The sequence below is a fragment of the Arvicanthis niloticus genome, chromosome 4 (genome assembly GCF_011762505.2).
Source record: "Arvicanthis niloticus isolate mArvNil1 chromosome 4, mArvNil1.pat.X, whole genome shotgun sequence".
Lineage (NCBI taxonomy): Eukaryota > Metazoa > Chordata > Mammalia > Rodentia > Muridae > Arvicanthis > Arvicanthis niloticus.
Window position 1 is genome coordinate 84,862,301 of NC_047661.1, and position 15,421 is coordinate 84,877,721.

The 15,421-nt window shown below is 43.5% G+C and overlaps 1 protein-coding gene across 8 annotated transcripts in view; it reads left to right on the forward strand.

The window, feature by feature from the left end:
• Nucleotides 1-13,983, forward strand: part of Tmigd3 (transmembrane and immunoglobulin domain containing 3) — a 65,774-nt gene extending 51,791 nt beyond the window's left edge. For 2 of the 8 annotated variants that reach the window (XM_076933069.1, XM_076933068.1), the window contains exons 2-7: nucleotides 5,115-5,216; nucleotides 7,085-7,438; nucleotides 9,104-9,170; nucleotides 11,120-11,220; nucleotides 11,725-11,783; nucleotides 13,856-13,983. In XM_076933069.1, the coding sequence (XP_076789184.1) occupies nucleotides 5,177-5,216; nucleotides 7,085-7,438; nucleotides 9,104-9,170; nucleotides 11,120-11,220; nucleotides 11,725-11,783; nucleotides 13,856-13,858 (624 nt within the window). In that variant the 5' untranslated portion in view covers nucleotides 5,115-5,176 and the 3' untranslated portion in view covers nucleotides 13,859-13,983. The remainder of the gene's footprint in view (nucleotides 1-5,114; nucleotides 5,217-7,084; nucleotides 7,439-9,103; nucleotides 9,171-11,119; nucleotides 11,221-11,724; nucleotides 11,784-13,855) is intronic. The other 6 variants (XM_076933072.1, XM_076933071.1, XM_076933070.1 and 3 more) reach the window with 3 other exon arrangements.
• Nucleotides 13,984-15,421: the final 1,438 nt, after the last annotated feature.

Here is a 15,421-nt window from a genome sequence, read left to right on the forward strand (position 1 = left end):
AGTGGGAAGCACAATCAGAACCCGGCTTGCAGGTGTCATTAGATCATGCCTATGAGGTTCTGAAAAGTACTTTTGCTTTTTTTCTTTGCCCCTCCGACTGTCACTGGTGGCTTGCTGGGACCTGGGTATTTTCATTCTTGCCAAGTGAGAATCTCCTGAGATAAAGAGCTATGTCAGCTTGGAAGAAGCCAAAACCCAGACTCAGAAGAAGCTGAAGCTCGGCATGTGAAAAATACTCTTAGCATAGAGTATTTAACAAAGACAAACCAAAAATCTCTGGCTACATCTGAGTAGATCTACTCTGGTCTCAGGTTTAGAGAATGTTGTGTCAGGCATCTTCCCATAGGGCCAGCAAGTTTTTATCCTGAAAGGAAAGCTAACTGGAAATTTTTCTCTATAAAAAAGAGGTACAGAGACACACAGACAAATATAGGGGTGGCTTCCTCCTCTTCCATATAAAGACACTGAACAAATGTATGTGCTAAATATATGAGTTTATTACTTTGATTTTTAAAAATATAAATCAAGTGGAAATAGAGACTAGCCTATCAAGAGTTAGAAAAGGTTATTTCTCCTCTTCCATTTTTTATTACCTTTGTGTATGTGTGTGTGTATGTGTGTGTGTGTGTGTGTGTGTGTGTGAGAGAGAGAGAGAGAGAGAGAGAGAGAGAGAGAGAGAGAGCAAAAGGAAGAGAGGGAGATAGAGAGGGAGGAGACAGAAAGTTTTCAGTGAGATTGGACTAGAGTTCACTATGTAGCCTATACTATCATTAAAACTCATGAGAACTCATAGTAGTCCTCCTGTCTCAGCCTCCCCAGTGCTGGGATTACAGGCATGAGCTTTCACATCTAGTTTACTCTAAACTTGCTGCAGCACTTGGCCCAGATTCAGGCAAGCAGAAGAGTAGGGAAGCTTTATGGTTGCTTAAGAGAAACTTAGGTATAGTGATGCACATTTGTAATCAAGGCACTCTGTGACCTGAGGCAGGAGAATGAGAGACCAGACTGTAGAAGAGCACCTGTCCCTCTCATAAAAGAATGAATAAGCAAAGCACATTGAAATGTTAATGAGCTTGTCTTGAGTGTTGCAAGAATCATGAACAGGGTGGCTGTAGACTGCAAGTGGCTTCGTACTGCTGGGGACAGACTTGGAGAGGCTTTTTGCAAAGTCTTTGTGGAAGCCCAACAAAGAAAGGGTATTTGATTGGCCAAAGTGTTAAGTCTATTACTAGAGGGTTGGTTCTGCAGTTGGTTAATTGACTTTGGTGGTGTGGCTGTCTGGGTTAAGTTTGTGGGTGATTCTTCAGTGCTCACAGAGGTGATTTTTAATTTGATGATGAAGAGGCCCTAAATGTTGGAGCTATTTCAGCCCTTTGGGTTTTTTGAAGCAGAAAAGAGAACAAGAAGAGGCTTGAGTTGTGTCCTTGTTGGAGGGTGTAGCACCTGGCCATTCGGATGCTACAGAGCTGGGAACACATCTGATTCGTCCTAAGCTGCAGTAAGAACAAATATTAAGGAAGCTACCACTTATTAGACAACACTGGTGACTTGAGGATAATTGTCAACAGGGCTCTTGTTTGACTTCCAAAGATCATTGCTAGAGATAACAACTCCACTCCCTAAAAATCCCATTGACTGTCGGCTGGAGTACTGTGTGTTGTAGATCGGTGGCTGCTTTCCTGGCAGATTGCTTCAGGTTGTGAATTAGAATCCTACGCTGATACCATCACCCATATGCATACTTTCCAGGCATGTTTTGTAGAAAAAAACACTGCCCCTAACCACCATAGCTGGGTAGGACAGGAGTAAGAAGCCTGGCTTACTCAGATGACAGATGACTTTACAAGGTAATTCTCTTTGTAAACCCTAAAGTGCTCTACATTTCTGCAGTACGATGGCTGTGTGTGTGTGTGTGTGTGTGTGTGTGTGTGTGTGTGTGTGTGTGTGTGTGAGAGAGAGAGAGAGAGAGAGAGAGAGAGAGAGAGAGAGAGAGAGGAGACAATGCAGTGGAAAGAGGTTTTCGTTGCTCTTATTTTCCAACTCCAGTAGATTTCACATCAGATCACACGAGCTCTACTTTAGTAAGTCTGAACTTGGCCCACTTACTTAAACTGCTGTGTGCTCTCCTCATTTGAAACAAGGGGCTAACACCATTTATGCCGTGTGGATGTGTGGATGTGTGGCAGGGCATACATGACAGCACACATGTGGAGGTCAGAGGACAGTTTTGTAGAGGTGGTTCTCTCCGTTTACCATGTGGGTTCTCAGGAATCTGTGTATTCTTCCCTGCCCCAAATCTAAAGGTTAATGATATCCTTAAGAGAGAGGAACAGAATTAGCAGTTCCAGCTAACACTGACTGTAGGCATCTTCATAGTCCTATCTTCTTATTTGTTTTATTTATTTGATATTCCAATTTGAGACGGAATCTCATAATCCAGGTTGTCCTTGAACTTGATATATATAGCAAAGGATGGTCCTGGATCTGTGACCCAGACAGACCAGGAGGAGATAATAAATGCTTACTACTGTCAATGTTACTCAGAAAATAATAATACTGATTTTTTTAAAATGCAGTCTTTATCTCTGTCAATACTAGATACAAACCAGTCAGTGTTGTTCAGAGATAGCACACACCAAAATTCCAGCACTGTGGAGAGGGAAGCAGGACGTTCCGAGGTTCAGGGTCATCCTTGATCTCTCATGAGATTGACTGCTGGGTCAGACGTCTGAGAGCTTGATCATGGCCACCACCAAAGTGACTCAGGTGTCGGGAGCCATTTGCTTGCTTCTGAGTAAAAAGTCAGGCAGAGTCAAGGCAGGTTAGGATCTCCTGGCACATTTCCCGGCCTGCTGAGGCTTGAACCCTTGGGAAAGAGGTACACTTGAAGCTCAAGGCAAGGGGCTAAAAGTTCTATTGACCTTGGAAGGAACGGGGGTTGGGGGGGAGTTCTGGATGAAAACCAATTGTTTCTGCTAGCTGTGGTTTGTTTTCCCACTGCACTCTGGGGTATAAAAAGGCTATGCAAAACAAACAGAGGGGGATGCTTTGGTATTCACTAGCAGCCCTCCCAAATCTATATTTATTTTTTTACTTATAAATCTATATTTATTTTTTTACTTTTCCTATAATCATCTTCACTCCCCCCTCAGAGACTGTTTGAACTCGTGCCAGTGGGCTCTGACACACTCAGGCATGAGTGATAAGGTGATAAAGGCAAGTTTTTCCTTCTCACGTGAGGCTCTCCATTGCCTGCTTGAGTCCTCATAAAACAATGGCCAACTTCCCCAAGGTAGCAGTACAAAAGACTGGGGTGGAAATCTGTACTACCTTTGAAAGACAAACATCACACTGCCAAGTTTTGTTTATCATGCAGGCTGTCATATTTAGGATTTTCATCGCTGTAAGGAGATACCACGACCAAGGCAACTCTTATAAAGGATAACCCTTTACTCACCCAAGTTCCTTTTGGTCAGTGTTTTGACCATAGCAACAGAGAAGCTAGCTAGAACAGGCTGTGATGATACCATTAACATACCTAAAACAAACAGCTAATAGCATCGACTATCCAGGCAATGTAATGAATTCATGGGTTCTCATTTGCTAACACACCTCACTCATCCTTATTTAACCTATAGAGTCTTCTTTCTAGTCTTCTTTTTGTCTGCATATATTGTTGGGGGGAGAGGATATATATATATTAAATGAGGAACAGATAATGTAATGTAGGTAAAACCCTATCACAATGCAAGCTGCATATGCTGAATTCCTGCGAATTAGAGGAAGGTGCCCCCTTTCTCAAGAAAGGCTGCTATTGCACAATGCAGAAAAGCAATCTACATCTGGCCCTTGGAGGGAAGTACTAGCTAGCCCTAGGGTGGTAAGAAGGAGCATCCAGCTTAAATTTGAGAATTTAAGGTGGTTCAAGAATTTACATTGTCGTGACTAGTGGTCAGAACATGTGCACTTATCAGGAATCAGAAGAAGCTACAGCTGCTTCTGCATGAAAAGATCTACTTGATGTGAAGGCCCAGCTCTGTTCAGAAAAGCTTTCTGGAATTTGTAAGCTCCAGTCCTGGACGCTGACAGCTTCATTCATGGACTCTAGCTTGCAGGCACACATGCTTCTGACAGCCGGATACTCCACCTCTAACCACACTCCCTAGGTCTTCACTGCAGTTTGAAACTCAAGTTGCTTAAGGGTTTCTTTGCTGGGATTCTTCCCATCTAAATAAGTACTGGGCCTCCTAAGAATGATGGGGGTGGGGGAATAAGAGGCGCAGCTTCTTTTAACAAACAGCAAAAGAGGGAGGATACAGTTGCTCACATGAACATATGCCGGTGATGGTATGACTTCTGAGAGTCTATAAGGTATATATGTATATATGTCAAGTGGGTTTAGTCAAGGAGGGGGTTGGTTCTCTTGCTACTTTGGGCTCTGAGCTTAGATTTTTCTTTTTCTTTCTCTTTTATTTTATTTTTTTGTAGGTGTTTGGTAATTTTTCATTTATTTTTTTATTGGATATTTTCTTTATTTACATTTCAATTGCTTTTCCCTTTCCAGGTCTTCCCTTTGGAAACTCCCTATCCCAACTCCCCTACTCCTGCCTCTGTGAGGGTGTCTACCCAACTACTCCTGTATTCCCAGCCTGGGATTCCCCTACACTGGGGCATTGAACACCCTCAGGCCCAAGGGCCGCTCCTCCCACTGACGTCCAACAAGGCTATCATCTGCCACACATGTGGCCAGAGTCATGGGTCTCTCCATGTGTACTCTTTGGTTGGTGGTCCAGTCCCCAGGATCCCCGAGGGGTCTGGCTGGTTGACACTGTTATTTACTGCCCCCCCCATGGGGCTGAGACCCCCCTCAGCTTCTTCAGTCCCTTCTCCAACTCCTCCATCGAGGACTCTGCGCTCAGTCCAGGGAGCTCAGATTTTCACAGTTGCTGCAAAGATAATATTTCATTCATGAGTGATATCCCTCTGATGAGTTCCCCTTACTGAGGACACAACCCAGATGGCTCTGCAGAGCAATATTGCTCAGAATGACTGGTGGTTCTCCCTTTAAGTAGGATAAAACCGCCTCCATTCAATCATGTGTTTCCCTCAAACAGATCCAGGGCTCCTGAGCTCCTCCTCCTTATTATTCCAGCTGAAGGCTCACTTCCTTCTCAGCATGGAGCTGCTCCTTCTGCTCTCCTTGGCTCTCTTTGCGGGTAAGATGTTGGTGAGGAACACTTCTGCCCGCTAAGCCACAACCTTCTGAGGGATCTAGGTCTTCCTCTCTGCTTGGTGTAGCAGTTTAAAGCATATCAATAGTTGGAAGGGAGAATAAGAAGAGGTGAAAATATGTCATGTTAACAGGTCCTACTAAGAGGTCCTAGGTTCTTGCCTCTGATAAGGGAGCTGTGGGGAATTTGAAAACCTTCACTAAAATTAGGGCTCTGTAGGTTTTTTTTTTTTCTCAGTGTCCCCAGTTCTCCCCCTCCCTCCTTTCTTCCCTCACGTGTTTGCACAGATATAGGCAGACATGCTTATCTCCTTTCTGCTTAAGCCTGACACCAAAGATGGTAGTCAGAAACTGGACTTGCCCCAAGCTGTGTCACCTCTTGGTTGTGCTCCCTGTAGACTTACTGCAGACCTCTATGGGTCAACATTCTTGCCTATGAACTGAGGATCACAAGATCTTCTCATCTGGTTGTGATGAGAAGAAATTGACACTTAGGATATGAGTTTGTTTTTTAGAAATGTGTTATCTCCTGTAAGACGCTGGAAGCAGCCTCTTAGTGGTGGTGGGGTAGGGTTCCCTTAGCATACACTTGGAAGGCTGAGAGTGATGGACTCTGCTGTCCTCTCTCTTGTCTTTTATCAGATATTTTCCAAGCCATAGTGAAACTGGACATTGCATGCATTACTTCCCCATTACAAAATATCCTGATATGATAAAAATGCCTACACTGGAGGTGGGCAGTGGTGGTGCATACCTTTAATCATAGAACTCAGGAGGCCAGCCTGGTCTCAAGTCAAGTTCCAGGACAGCCAGGATTACATAGAGAGATCCTGTCTTGAAAATAAAACTAAAACCAAGCAACCAATCAAACAAAAAAGATTACACTGGTCTTGTACAGCAAGTTATCAGGTCCTAAAATCACAAATCCCCTTATTTTCAGTTCTCTGCAGCCAGAACAAGCCTCCTAACCTTTCACTTCCTTTTAGTGGCTGCCAAGATAAGGTAGGAAGCTAGGGGCAGGGCGAAGGGCACAGCAAACCTCAAGCTCTTCAGTGATCCTATGTCCACATTTCACACATTCTCAGGCTCGGAGGAAAGACCTCTCCAAGGGTTACTGGGAGCTAAGCATATGGATTAGGGCTACCTACATTCAGGGAGGTCTGTCTTTTTCCCTTAGTTAATTTTCTCTGGAAACACCCACATAGAAACATCTAGAGATATGCTTAGTTAATCTAGGCATCTCTAAATCCAATCAAACTGACATCAAGATTAACTATCACAAATCCCCAAATAAAGGTTTCTTCAGAGATGGTGTCACTCTGGAGATTCTTTCTGGCTTGCAACTGGCTGTCTTCTTGTGACTTCACATGGTTTTGCCTAACAAGAATTTAAGTAAACACACCAGCCATATTAGATAAAGAAGTACCCTAGTGAGGGGCTGGAGAGACTCAGCAGGTAGCTCACACTGTAACTTCAGTTCCAGGAGATGTCCTTTTCTGACATTTGGGTGCTGGGTGGAGGGATGGTGCTCTTATATACATGCAGGAAAAGAACGCGTATAAACATAAGATATTAACAAAAATTTTTTAAAAGTTTGAGAGTCACCCCAGAAATATAATTGTTTCTTAAATGTCTTGTTTCCAAGTGCAGTCATAACACATAACACAGGGACTAGGGTTTCGACATAATGAAGAACATACACAATTCAACCCATAGTACTGACCATTTATAAATGAACAAAATCCAAATTCCAATGAACTGTCTTCCATGACCCAGGAGAGATTTGGTGTGTCTTCAAGAATAATGAGCACGGTGTGTGTGTGTGTGTGTGTGTGTGTATTTATTTGTTCACAGATGCCATGGTCATGGATGAAAAGGTAAAATCAGGCGTTGAGCTGGACACAGCTTCTGCAATCTGTAACTACGATGAACACTACAAGGACCACACCAAATACTGGTGCCGTGGCTATTTCAGGGACTCGTGCAACATTATTGCCTTCACCCCTAATAGCACCAACCGTGTGGCCCTGAAGGACACAGGAAAGCAACTCATCATCACTGTGTCCTGCCTGGTCAAGGAGGATACAGGCTGGTACTGGTGTGGTATCCAGCGGGACTTTGCCAGAGATGACATGGATTTTACGCAGCTGATTGTGACTGACAACAGAGAAGACCGGGCCACAGGCTTTTCACCTGGTAAAGAGACAGGCAAGGGAATCTTCAAAGGGTAATGGGTGTTTGTTGAGGTGGTAAAAACTCACTGAAGGATTTGGGGTCTGGTGGTGTATACCTTTAATCCCAATACTTGGAAGGCAGTGGCAGGTGAATCTTTGGATGTTGGAGGCCAGCATGGTCTACATAAGTGAGTTCCAAGCCAGCCAGAGCTATAAAGTGAGACCTTGTATCAAAACAAAACTAAAAACAAAACCAGACAAAACCCAAAACAAACAACAAAAAATCTCACTGAAGGAAGTAGCTACTAACTCAAGTTCCTCTTGTATTATTTGAGGTAACCTGGATCTTGATCCCACTAAGTAGGACGGAGCTGGGGTTTAGGTAGAATTTTGTAGGGAAGAAGAGTGTCTAAGTGCTAGGTATGCTTATAACTTCCCTTTCCTCACAGCATCTCGGCTCATAGACCTTGGAAGAGGTTAGAAGGTCTCCTAGACCTGAGATCTTTGTACTGAAGGTCAAGGCGTTGATGCTGTCTTGAAAGCTCAGCCTTGCAGGTCTAGAACCTTGGAGATGGCTCCTTAAGAAGTGAGTGAGGAGCAAGCCACCCGCCGCCAGAGGGCGGACCTCACTCTGCTCTTTACCGTCTCATGGGGAAAAAAAAGTGAGTGAAGCTGTAAAAAGAGACTTAGGCCTCTTGTAACTGTACAGCTTGAGGGATTTAATAATTAATATAAGTATTGTGGTCAAATTTGCCAGCACCCATTTTTACTAATGTGGATTGTATTTAACCCATGGAGGCTACTGGGAGGGACTAGAAACAGATGGCCAAGTCTTTGTAAGCCAAATAACTGTGATTTTTAGCTGGAGCTAATTTTTGGGATCTCTCAGTGTTCATAGGTGCCTTCTCTGTAGGCTGGGAAATCCTCTAGCATCTGTAAGGCAGAGAGCTGTGGAAGACATGATCTGTTCTCTCATTGTTTCTATTTTGAGAAGCAATGTGCTTTCAAGCACTGTCTAGAGCTCAGTGGCAGTAAGAAAACACACTGGAAGGACTCATGAGAAGCCTCATGCCCACCCTGTGCTGGGAAGAGTCTTACTCACATTTAATCTACTAGTAACTGATTCAGCAAGTGACCTACTGAGGGGGTAACATCCATGCTGGCTATGTTTCCGCTTTGTGTGTGTCTGCCTTTAATAGCATTTCTTGAGGTTTAGGCTCAGGAAGAGAGGAGTCTTATCAAAACCTGCTCCTTTAAAACAAACATAGAGAAAAAAAAAAAAAGAACTATGTCATTGGTTGATCCATTTTCTAAAGATGGGACTGTCTATTTGATACATCAAGACTTTTTCCCTTTGGGAATGAGTCTAGCCTGGGACTCTAACCACGAATTGCTTTTAGCCTTCACAAGGCCTGTGTACAAATCTGGGAAAGGTGTCCCTTCCTCGGTGCAGAGGACCCTGTAGCAGGCTGCATACCAGGTGCACTGTGGGTTGGATTTCAGCACCTACTTCTCATTCCAGCCTTGTCCCCTCTCCACAGCATGTTTATGTAACAGTTATTGCTGTCACTGTCTTACACAAAAAGCCAATAATGCACTTATTCTCTGGAGAGCAAAGAAAGGCAGGTGGGGATGCAGCTGGAAGCAAAGGAAGGGCTCTCAAATAGGCTTTGTTATCAACAAGTTCCTTCTGATTCAGATCCTTCAGGCAACAGGACCCGGAGCTGTAGGACTTCCAAAGCTGTCCAAAAGGCAGAGAGCTCTCGGTAAGTTGGGATCTGAGGAGATGGCTGGGTCAGGGTGTGAATGGGGTGAGCCACAATATAATGTAGTTACTAGGTTACAACTACTTTCAGCTGTAGTTTCTCTGCCTAAATAATCTTCATTGTAATGGGTTGGTTTCTTTAAAAAGATTAAGTTTTTTGTTTGAAAATAGCAGAAAATAGCCTCTAATTAGTCTATAAATAGGGCACATTGTCCTAAGGAAAGAGAGCTGTCTGAAATGCAGAGACAGGGATGCAGGCACCAGGACCTCATCAGGACTTTATTTTCATCTCTAGCTCCATTTTCATCTGATGCTTGCATGTACATTTGTTTCCTTATCTTTCTATGTCCTTCTTCCCTAGTTCTATTCTGTTCTTTAAAAAGTTTGATTCATTTTAATTGTGTGTGTGTGTGTGTGTGTGTGTGTGTGTGTGTGTGCCCCTGTGGAGCCAAGAAAATGGAGTTTGATCCTCTGGAAGTAAAGATAGTTATTAGCTGCCATGTGGGTGCTGAGAACTGAGCCAGATCCTCTGTAAGAGCAGCAAGTGAGTTGTTAAATTAATAGGCTGGGGCTGGAGAGATGGCTCAGAGGTTAAGAGCACTGACTGCTCTTCCAGAGGTCCTGAGTTCAATTCCCAGCAACCACATGGTAGCTCACAACCATCTGTAATGGGATCCAATGTCCTCTTCTGGTATGTTTGAAGACAGCTAGAGTGTACTCATATAAATAAATAAATAAATAAATAAATAAATAATAAAAAATAAATTAATAGGCTGGCAAGCCAAGGATGGGTAAGATTCTGCACAGAGCCTTACCAACCTAAGACAGAAGTGCATTGCTTTTAATAATGCATATTCCATGATGGGTAAGAAAGGCATTCTTATCAGAACAACCTAAGACAGGCTCAGTCTTGTTAATGAAATGAAAAGGGGGAAGAGGAGGAGAGCCTTTGGGGCTGCTTGGCAAGAATCTTACATGGGCCAAGGATAAGGAAATGGGCTGCTTAGCAGGAATATGACATTGGCCAAGGACAAGGAAGTAGGTTTCAAGCAGGAATCTAAATGTTAGGCTAGAACAAAGAAATAATTTCAGGTAGGAATCTAAATATTAGGCTAGAACAAAGTAATTTCAGATAGGATTCTAAATTTTAGGCTAGAACAAGGAAGTAGGCTTCAGACATGAAAATGACCTTGGGCTAGGATAGGGAAGTAGGCTCAGATACTTTGGTCATCCTGATAAGCCCTTAGAAACAGGTATCAAGGGAGTGTTCACATAATTGGGTTTAATGCCTTGCTTTTTCTTTGACCATTTGTGTTTATTGTATTGCTTGTTTCTTGACTATTTGCATCTATTGTATTGCTACACCCTCAAGCTAGAACTTACCTTAATACATGCATGTAACTAAAATGGTATAAAAGCAAAAAGGAGGAGTGGGGATGGAATGGGAGGTTCTAGGTAGGGGAAATGGGGAAAGGGAATGGTATCTGTATTGTAAATAAATAAAATATCCAATAAAAATATTTTTAAAAAGAGCAGCAAGTGCTCTTAACTTCTGAGATATCTCTCTTTTGTTTTTAGACAGGATCTGAAAAAGAGTCCTCCCATTTTTCTATGTTGCTAACCATTGACCTTAAACTTTTGATCCTCCTGCTTCTGCTTCCTTCTCCTGAGCAAAGGGATGACTGGTGTGTGCTACCACACCAAGTTCATAAGCACTCTAACAGCGGAACTATCCCCCCATTCCCTGTCCCCATTTAACCTCTGGAGAAGGACTCACTGGCCCAGCTTGGTCAAATGGCCATCAAATTCAAATAATGTGGTCCAAAGAACAGGGTCACTCTTCCAGAATGTAGTTGTCAAGAGCTGTTGGGGCTGGGATGGAACTGGTGTGAGAAGAAAACCAAAAGGTCTCCTTTCAAGAGACCTGATATCTGATGTGGTTTCTTTTAGAATGTCCATTCTGGTCATTTGTATACTGATTACTGGTTTGGGGATCATCTTTATAATCAGTCATTTGTCCAGAGGAAGGCGAAGCCAAAGAAATAGAGAAGGTAAGTAGTCTGGAAGGGGGTTGGGGGCATCTAGAGTTCAAGGAGTAGCTTTCACATGAATGTGACCCTCCTCTTATTACCTAGTCACTTAGGTACCAAGGCAGCTAGCCAGCCCACAGGCTGAGGAGGATGTACTCTACCCTCATAGTGACAAAGGCATTATGAGAAGTAGTGGAAGAAGCATGTTAGTCTTAAGTGAAGGTAGGTGCAGACAGGGAAGAAAGAAGGCAGAGTTAACCACATGTAGGTTCCATATCTATAAGGCTACTTGCCTCCCCAGCACACAAGCTTTGGATGGTAGCTTGATATTTTTACTGCCTGTTTGAAACATTTTATTCACCTATAGGGCTGGAGACAAGGCTCTTGTCAAATAATGGAGCTTCTATAACCACCCCTGACCAGGCCAAAAAGTCTGGAAAGGTCTTTTTGCCAAGGGGTCTGTGTGGGACGGGTGGGCCCGGGATCTTGGCCCTTAGCTTTTTGTCTCTGTTTTCCCTTGAATAGTTACTGGCAAAAGCATCAATAGAAACCAGCAAGCAAGCCAAGCTCCATCTATACCTTTGGTAAGTTCCATCCTTAATTCTTCAGTCCTGCATCCTCAGCCCCAGCAGAACCCTATCTTTAGCCTTCCCCTTTCATAGAGAGAGGACTGTGACTGTATGTCTTTGCCTGGGACACAGGCAGGCCCTACCATCTGAAAAGTTCTCTAGGTCACCATGTGGTGAGTTCACCCTTCTCCTATGCTCTGAATCATTTGCAGAACTGAAAGACCACTGAAAGAATACCACAAGCCCCTTTGTTTAGCCAAGGCTATGCTGTTTGCTTTAGTCATTTTATGATCAGAAACCATAGAAACACCTTGAACATTGTAGAGGCTATAGGTATAGATACAAAATGGATTCCAGTCACTCTAGGTTTGGAAACATAGGAAAACATTTCAGTTTTAATAATAATGAGTAATAATAATGAGTAAGATAAAACAAACAAAAACTCAAAACAGAAACCCACCACCATCACCAAATCCCAGGAGCATCCTAATGACAAAAGACCTATTAATGACACACCATGGGCCAGTGCCTAGAGGATCTGAGAGGATGTGAAAATAAGGCTACAAGGTCTCAGGCTGCTCCTGTGAGATTTGGGTCTCATGCAGGCGTAGAGCAAGCCCTATAAGGAGGTAAAGGAAAGGCTTCCACAGCAACTTTGCCTTTTTGCCATCTAGAAGTTTTGGGATCAGTGGAGGTGAGGGATATACAGAAAGCAACAGCCTTCAGGGCTTGTCTGGTTCTATCCCCTGTAGGAAACAATTGTAGTTTATATTTCTTTCAGAAACTTATTATTGATTCTCTAAGATATGACCCTGGGCAACATTTCTTTTTCCCAAGCTAGTTTTCCTCTCTACATTAAACACTCTGTTTCTATACTCTTCTGAGTTTTCAATCATCCATCCATCCATCCATCCATCCACCCACCCATGACCCACCCATCCCACTTATGCACCCTTCATTTTGCAAACTAGGAACATGCTAGTTGCTGAGGTTACAAAGACAAAATAGATAGCATCTGCCTTCATGGAGCATATGACATAGAAGGGGAAAACAGCTGGGCAGCTGTGGTACTCCCAGAAGCCCAGGCAGAAGCATCTCAAGTCTGAGGCCAGCTTGGACTACACAGTGAGTTCTAGACTTGCTTAGACTACAGAGTGAGACTCTGTACCATACATAAACAAAAAAGGTGTTGTGGTAGGGTGGAGGAGCACAAGCAACCATGCATAAGCACACGTGCAAGCTTGTCAACTAGAATAAGCGAAAGAGGCATGATGTTATAAATGATGGGAAAATAGAATCTAATGTTGTTCTCTTTAGCAAGGAGCCTGTAACTTGTTTTAGCCATGGCCTATTCCCTTATCCTTGGGTAAACTTAGCATCCTGAACTAAAGTCCCTTCTAATTTTGTTATTCTTGGGCCCTGAAGTCCAGATACATCAAAACTCAGTAAGAGGGGAGCAAGCCCTAGGTACCTACAGCTGACTGACAAGTCTCAAAGGGATGACATCAAATTCCAGCCCTGAAAACAAACACTGGTAGTATTCAGTTTCTTACTGAGCCAGTAAGATAGCTCAGTAGGTAGAGGTGCCTGCCACCAATCCTGTTGACCTAAGTTTAATCCCCAGTACTCTGATGTCAGAGAGAACCAAGTTGTCCTCTGACTTCCACATGTGTCCACATACCATAGCACTTGTGTGTCTTCTACCATATATATATATAGATATATAGATATAGATAGATAGATAGAGAGAGAGAGAGAGAGAGAGAGAGAGAGAGAGAGAGAGAGAGAGAGGAGAGAGGAGAGGAGAGGAGAGAGAGAAAATAAACTACAAAAAAAGCCTTGGGTAGTTTGTTCCTGGGAACACTGGGAATGCCAGGAGTGGCTCTTACCACATACCCTGCCTTTCGCCATCTAGAAGCTTTGGGGATGCTTAGGTTTCTTTGAAAAAATTCCTGAGTGTGGGAATGAAATCTTCAATTTAGAAGTGAGGAAAACAGGCTCAGAAATGTGACTTTTGTGGCTTTTTGCTGACAAACACTATGGCAAAAGCCCTCAACTCAATTGTTCTTTTCTGTTTCCCAACAAAGTAGGCAACGATTTGAAGTTCTTTCCACATGTCCTGACTCAAGGAAATGGCTCTAACTGAACACATGTGACTGAAGATTTCTTTCATTTAGTTCCTAAATAAAGTGATGTCATTACAGTAGAATCTCCATGGCAACTGGTCTGCATCTCAGAGACTGATTCTGACCTTTCAGGATTTCTAAAGGACTCTGTGACCTTGCAGCAATCTTTTGTGGCAAATGGCAGCACTGAGGCTCAGAAGAGCTTTGATAGACCACGCCAAGCAAGGTGGCCATTGAATAATCTCTCCAAACCTTAGTTCTCATGCATTAGATTAGCTACAGCAAAGAAGAGGTTACAGAAGCTTTGACAAAGGGAAATTGCTTAATTATTTTATCAGCCAGTAAATATCTGAATATTGTTGAAAAAGCACACCCCCTCCGGCACAACTGACTTCTCCTAGGCTATCATTGCTAGAAAAGTACTTATTGAAATGTGCCTAAAAAAGCATAATATTCCAATGCATTTTTGAGTTGGTATCAAATGTTTTATCCCAAAATAGAAGATCGATGGCATCTGTGGTTCTCATATTCTCTTAGTAAAAAGACTCTGGACCCCAAAGCACATCCCCAATAGGAAACTGTCACCAGTTAGTGGGTACTGCTTTTAACCAATGAGCAACCAAGGGGTGACAAGTGACAAATGTTTTCCCATCAAGAAGCACAAGGCAGGAAAGAAGCATCCATCTGTGGGAGCAAGAAGGATTACCACTACTGCAGTGCTGCCCTGCAAGCTGACCATCTCCCCACATGGCATCCCTCCTGTTCCATCACTGTCTTTGCTGCCCGAAGAGCCTTGCTACCCTGTGGGGGAAGTGCACATCCATGTGTGTGCTTGGACACGTAGAGGCTGGAGGATAACCTCAGATGTCATTCCTCGGGAGCTGTCCACTTTATATGAGACAGGGCTTCTTGTTGGCCAGGAGCTAGCTGACTAAGCTAGGCTAGCTGAACAATGAGAGCCAGAGAGCCTCCTGTCTCCACCTCTCCAGCACTATGATCACAATCATGTGCCACGGTGCCTCACATTTTCCCATGAGTATTGGGGATCAAAGTCAGGTTCTTGTTCCTGCAAGGCGAGCCTTTCACTGATGAAGGCATTTCCTTAGTCCCAGAAGCACACAGTTTGATATGCCATGCTCCCTTCTAAGGAGAAGTAAGCCCAGCCTCAGCCTCCAGAATCCTCAAGTGGCCCCCCAGTCTTAAACAGGGTTGGAGTACAGACTGAGTGTTGATTAGATTCAGTATGTATCTTGTCAGATTAGGTCAGGGCTCTTGAAATGCCTTTGATGAGCATAGTTCAGGTTCTGCCCCGACTCCTTTCTATAGGGAGGGAACTCCAAGCACATAAGCAGTCTGAGGGAAAGGGCAAGGGTCTAGATGTCATGCTTGCATGCTTCCTTATAGTCTTCTTCTTTGAGTCACAAACATGCCCCCCACCCCCGCCAAGTGCTCTCCCTCTGCTCCTGACCAGTTTCAGTCTTGTCCAGTGGTCATGTATTGAATTTATACATAGCCAACTCACCAGGG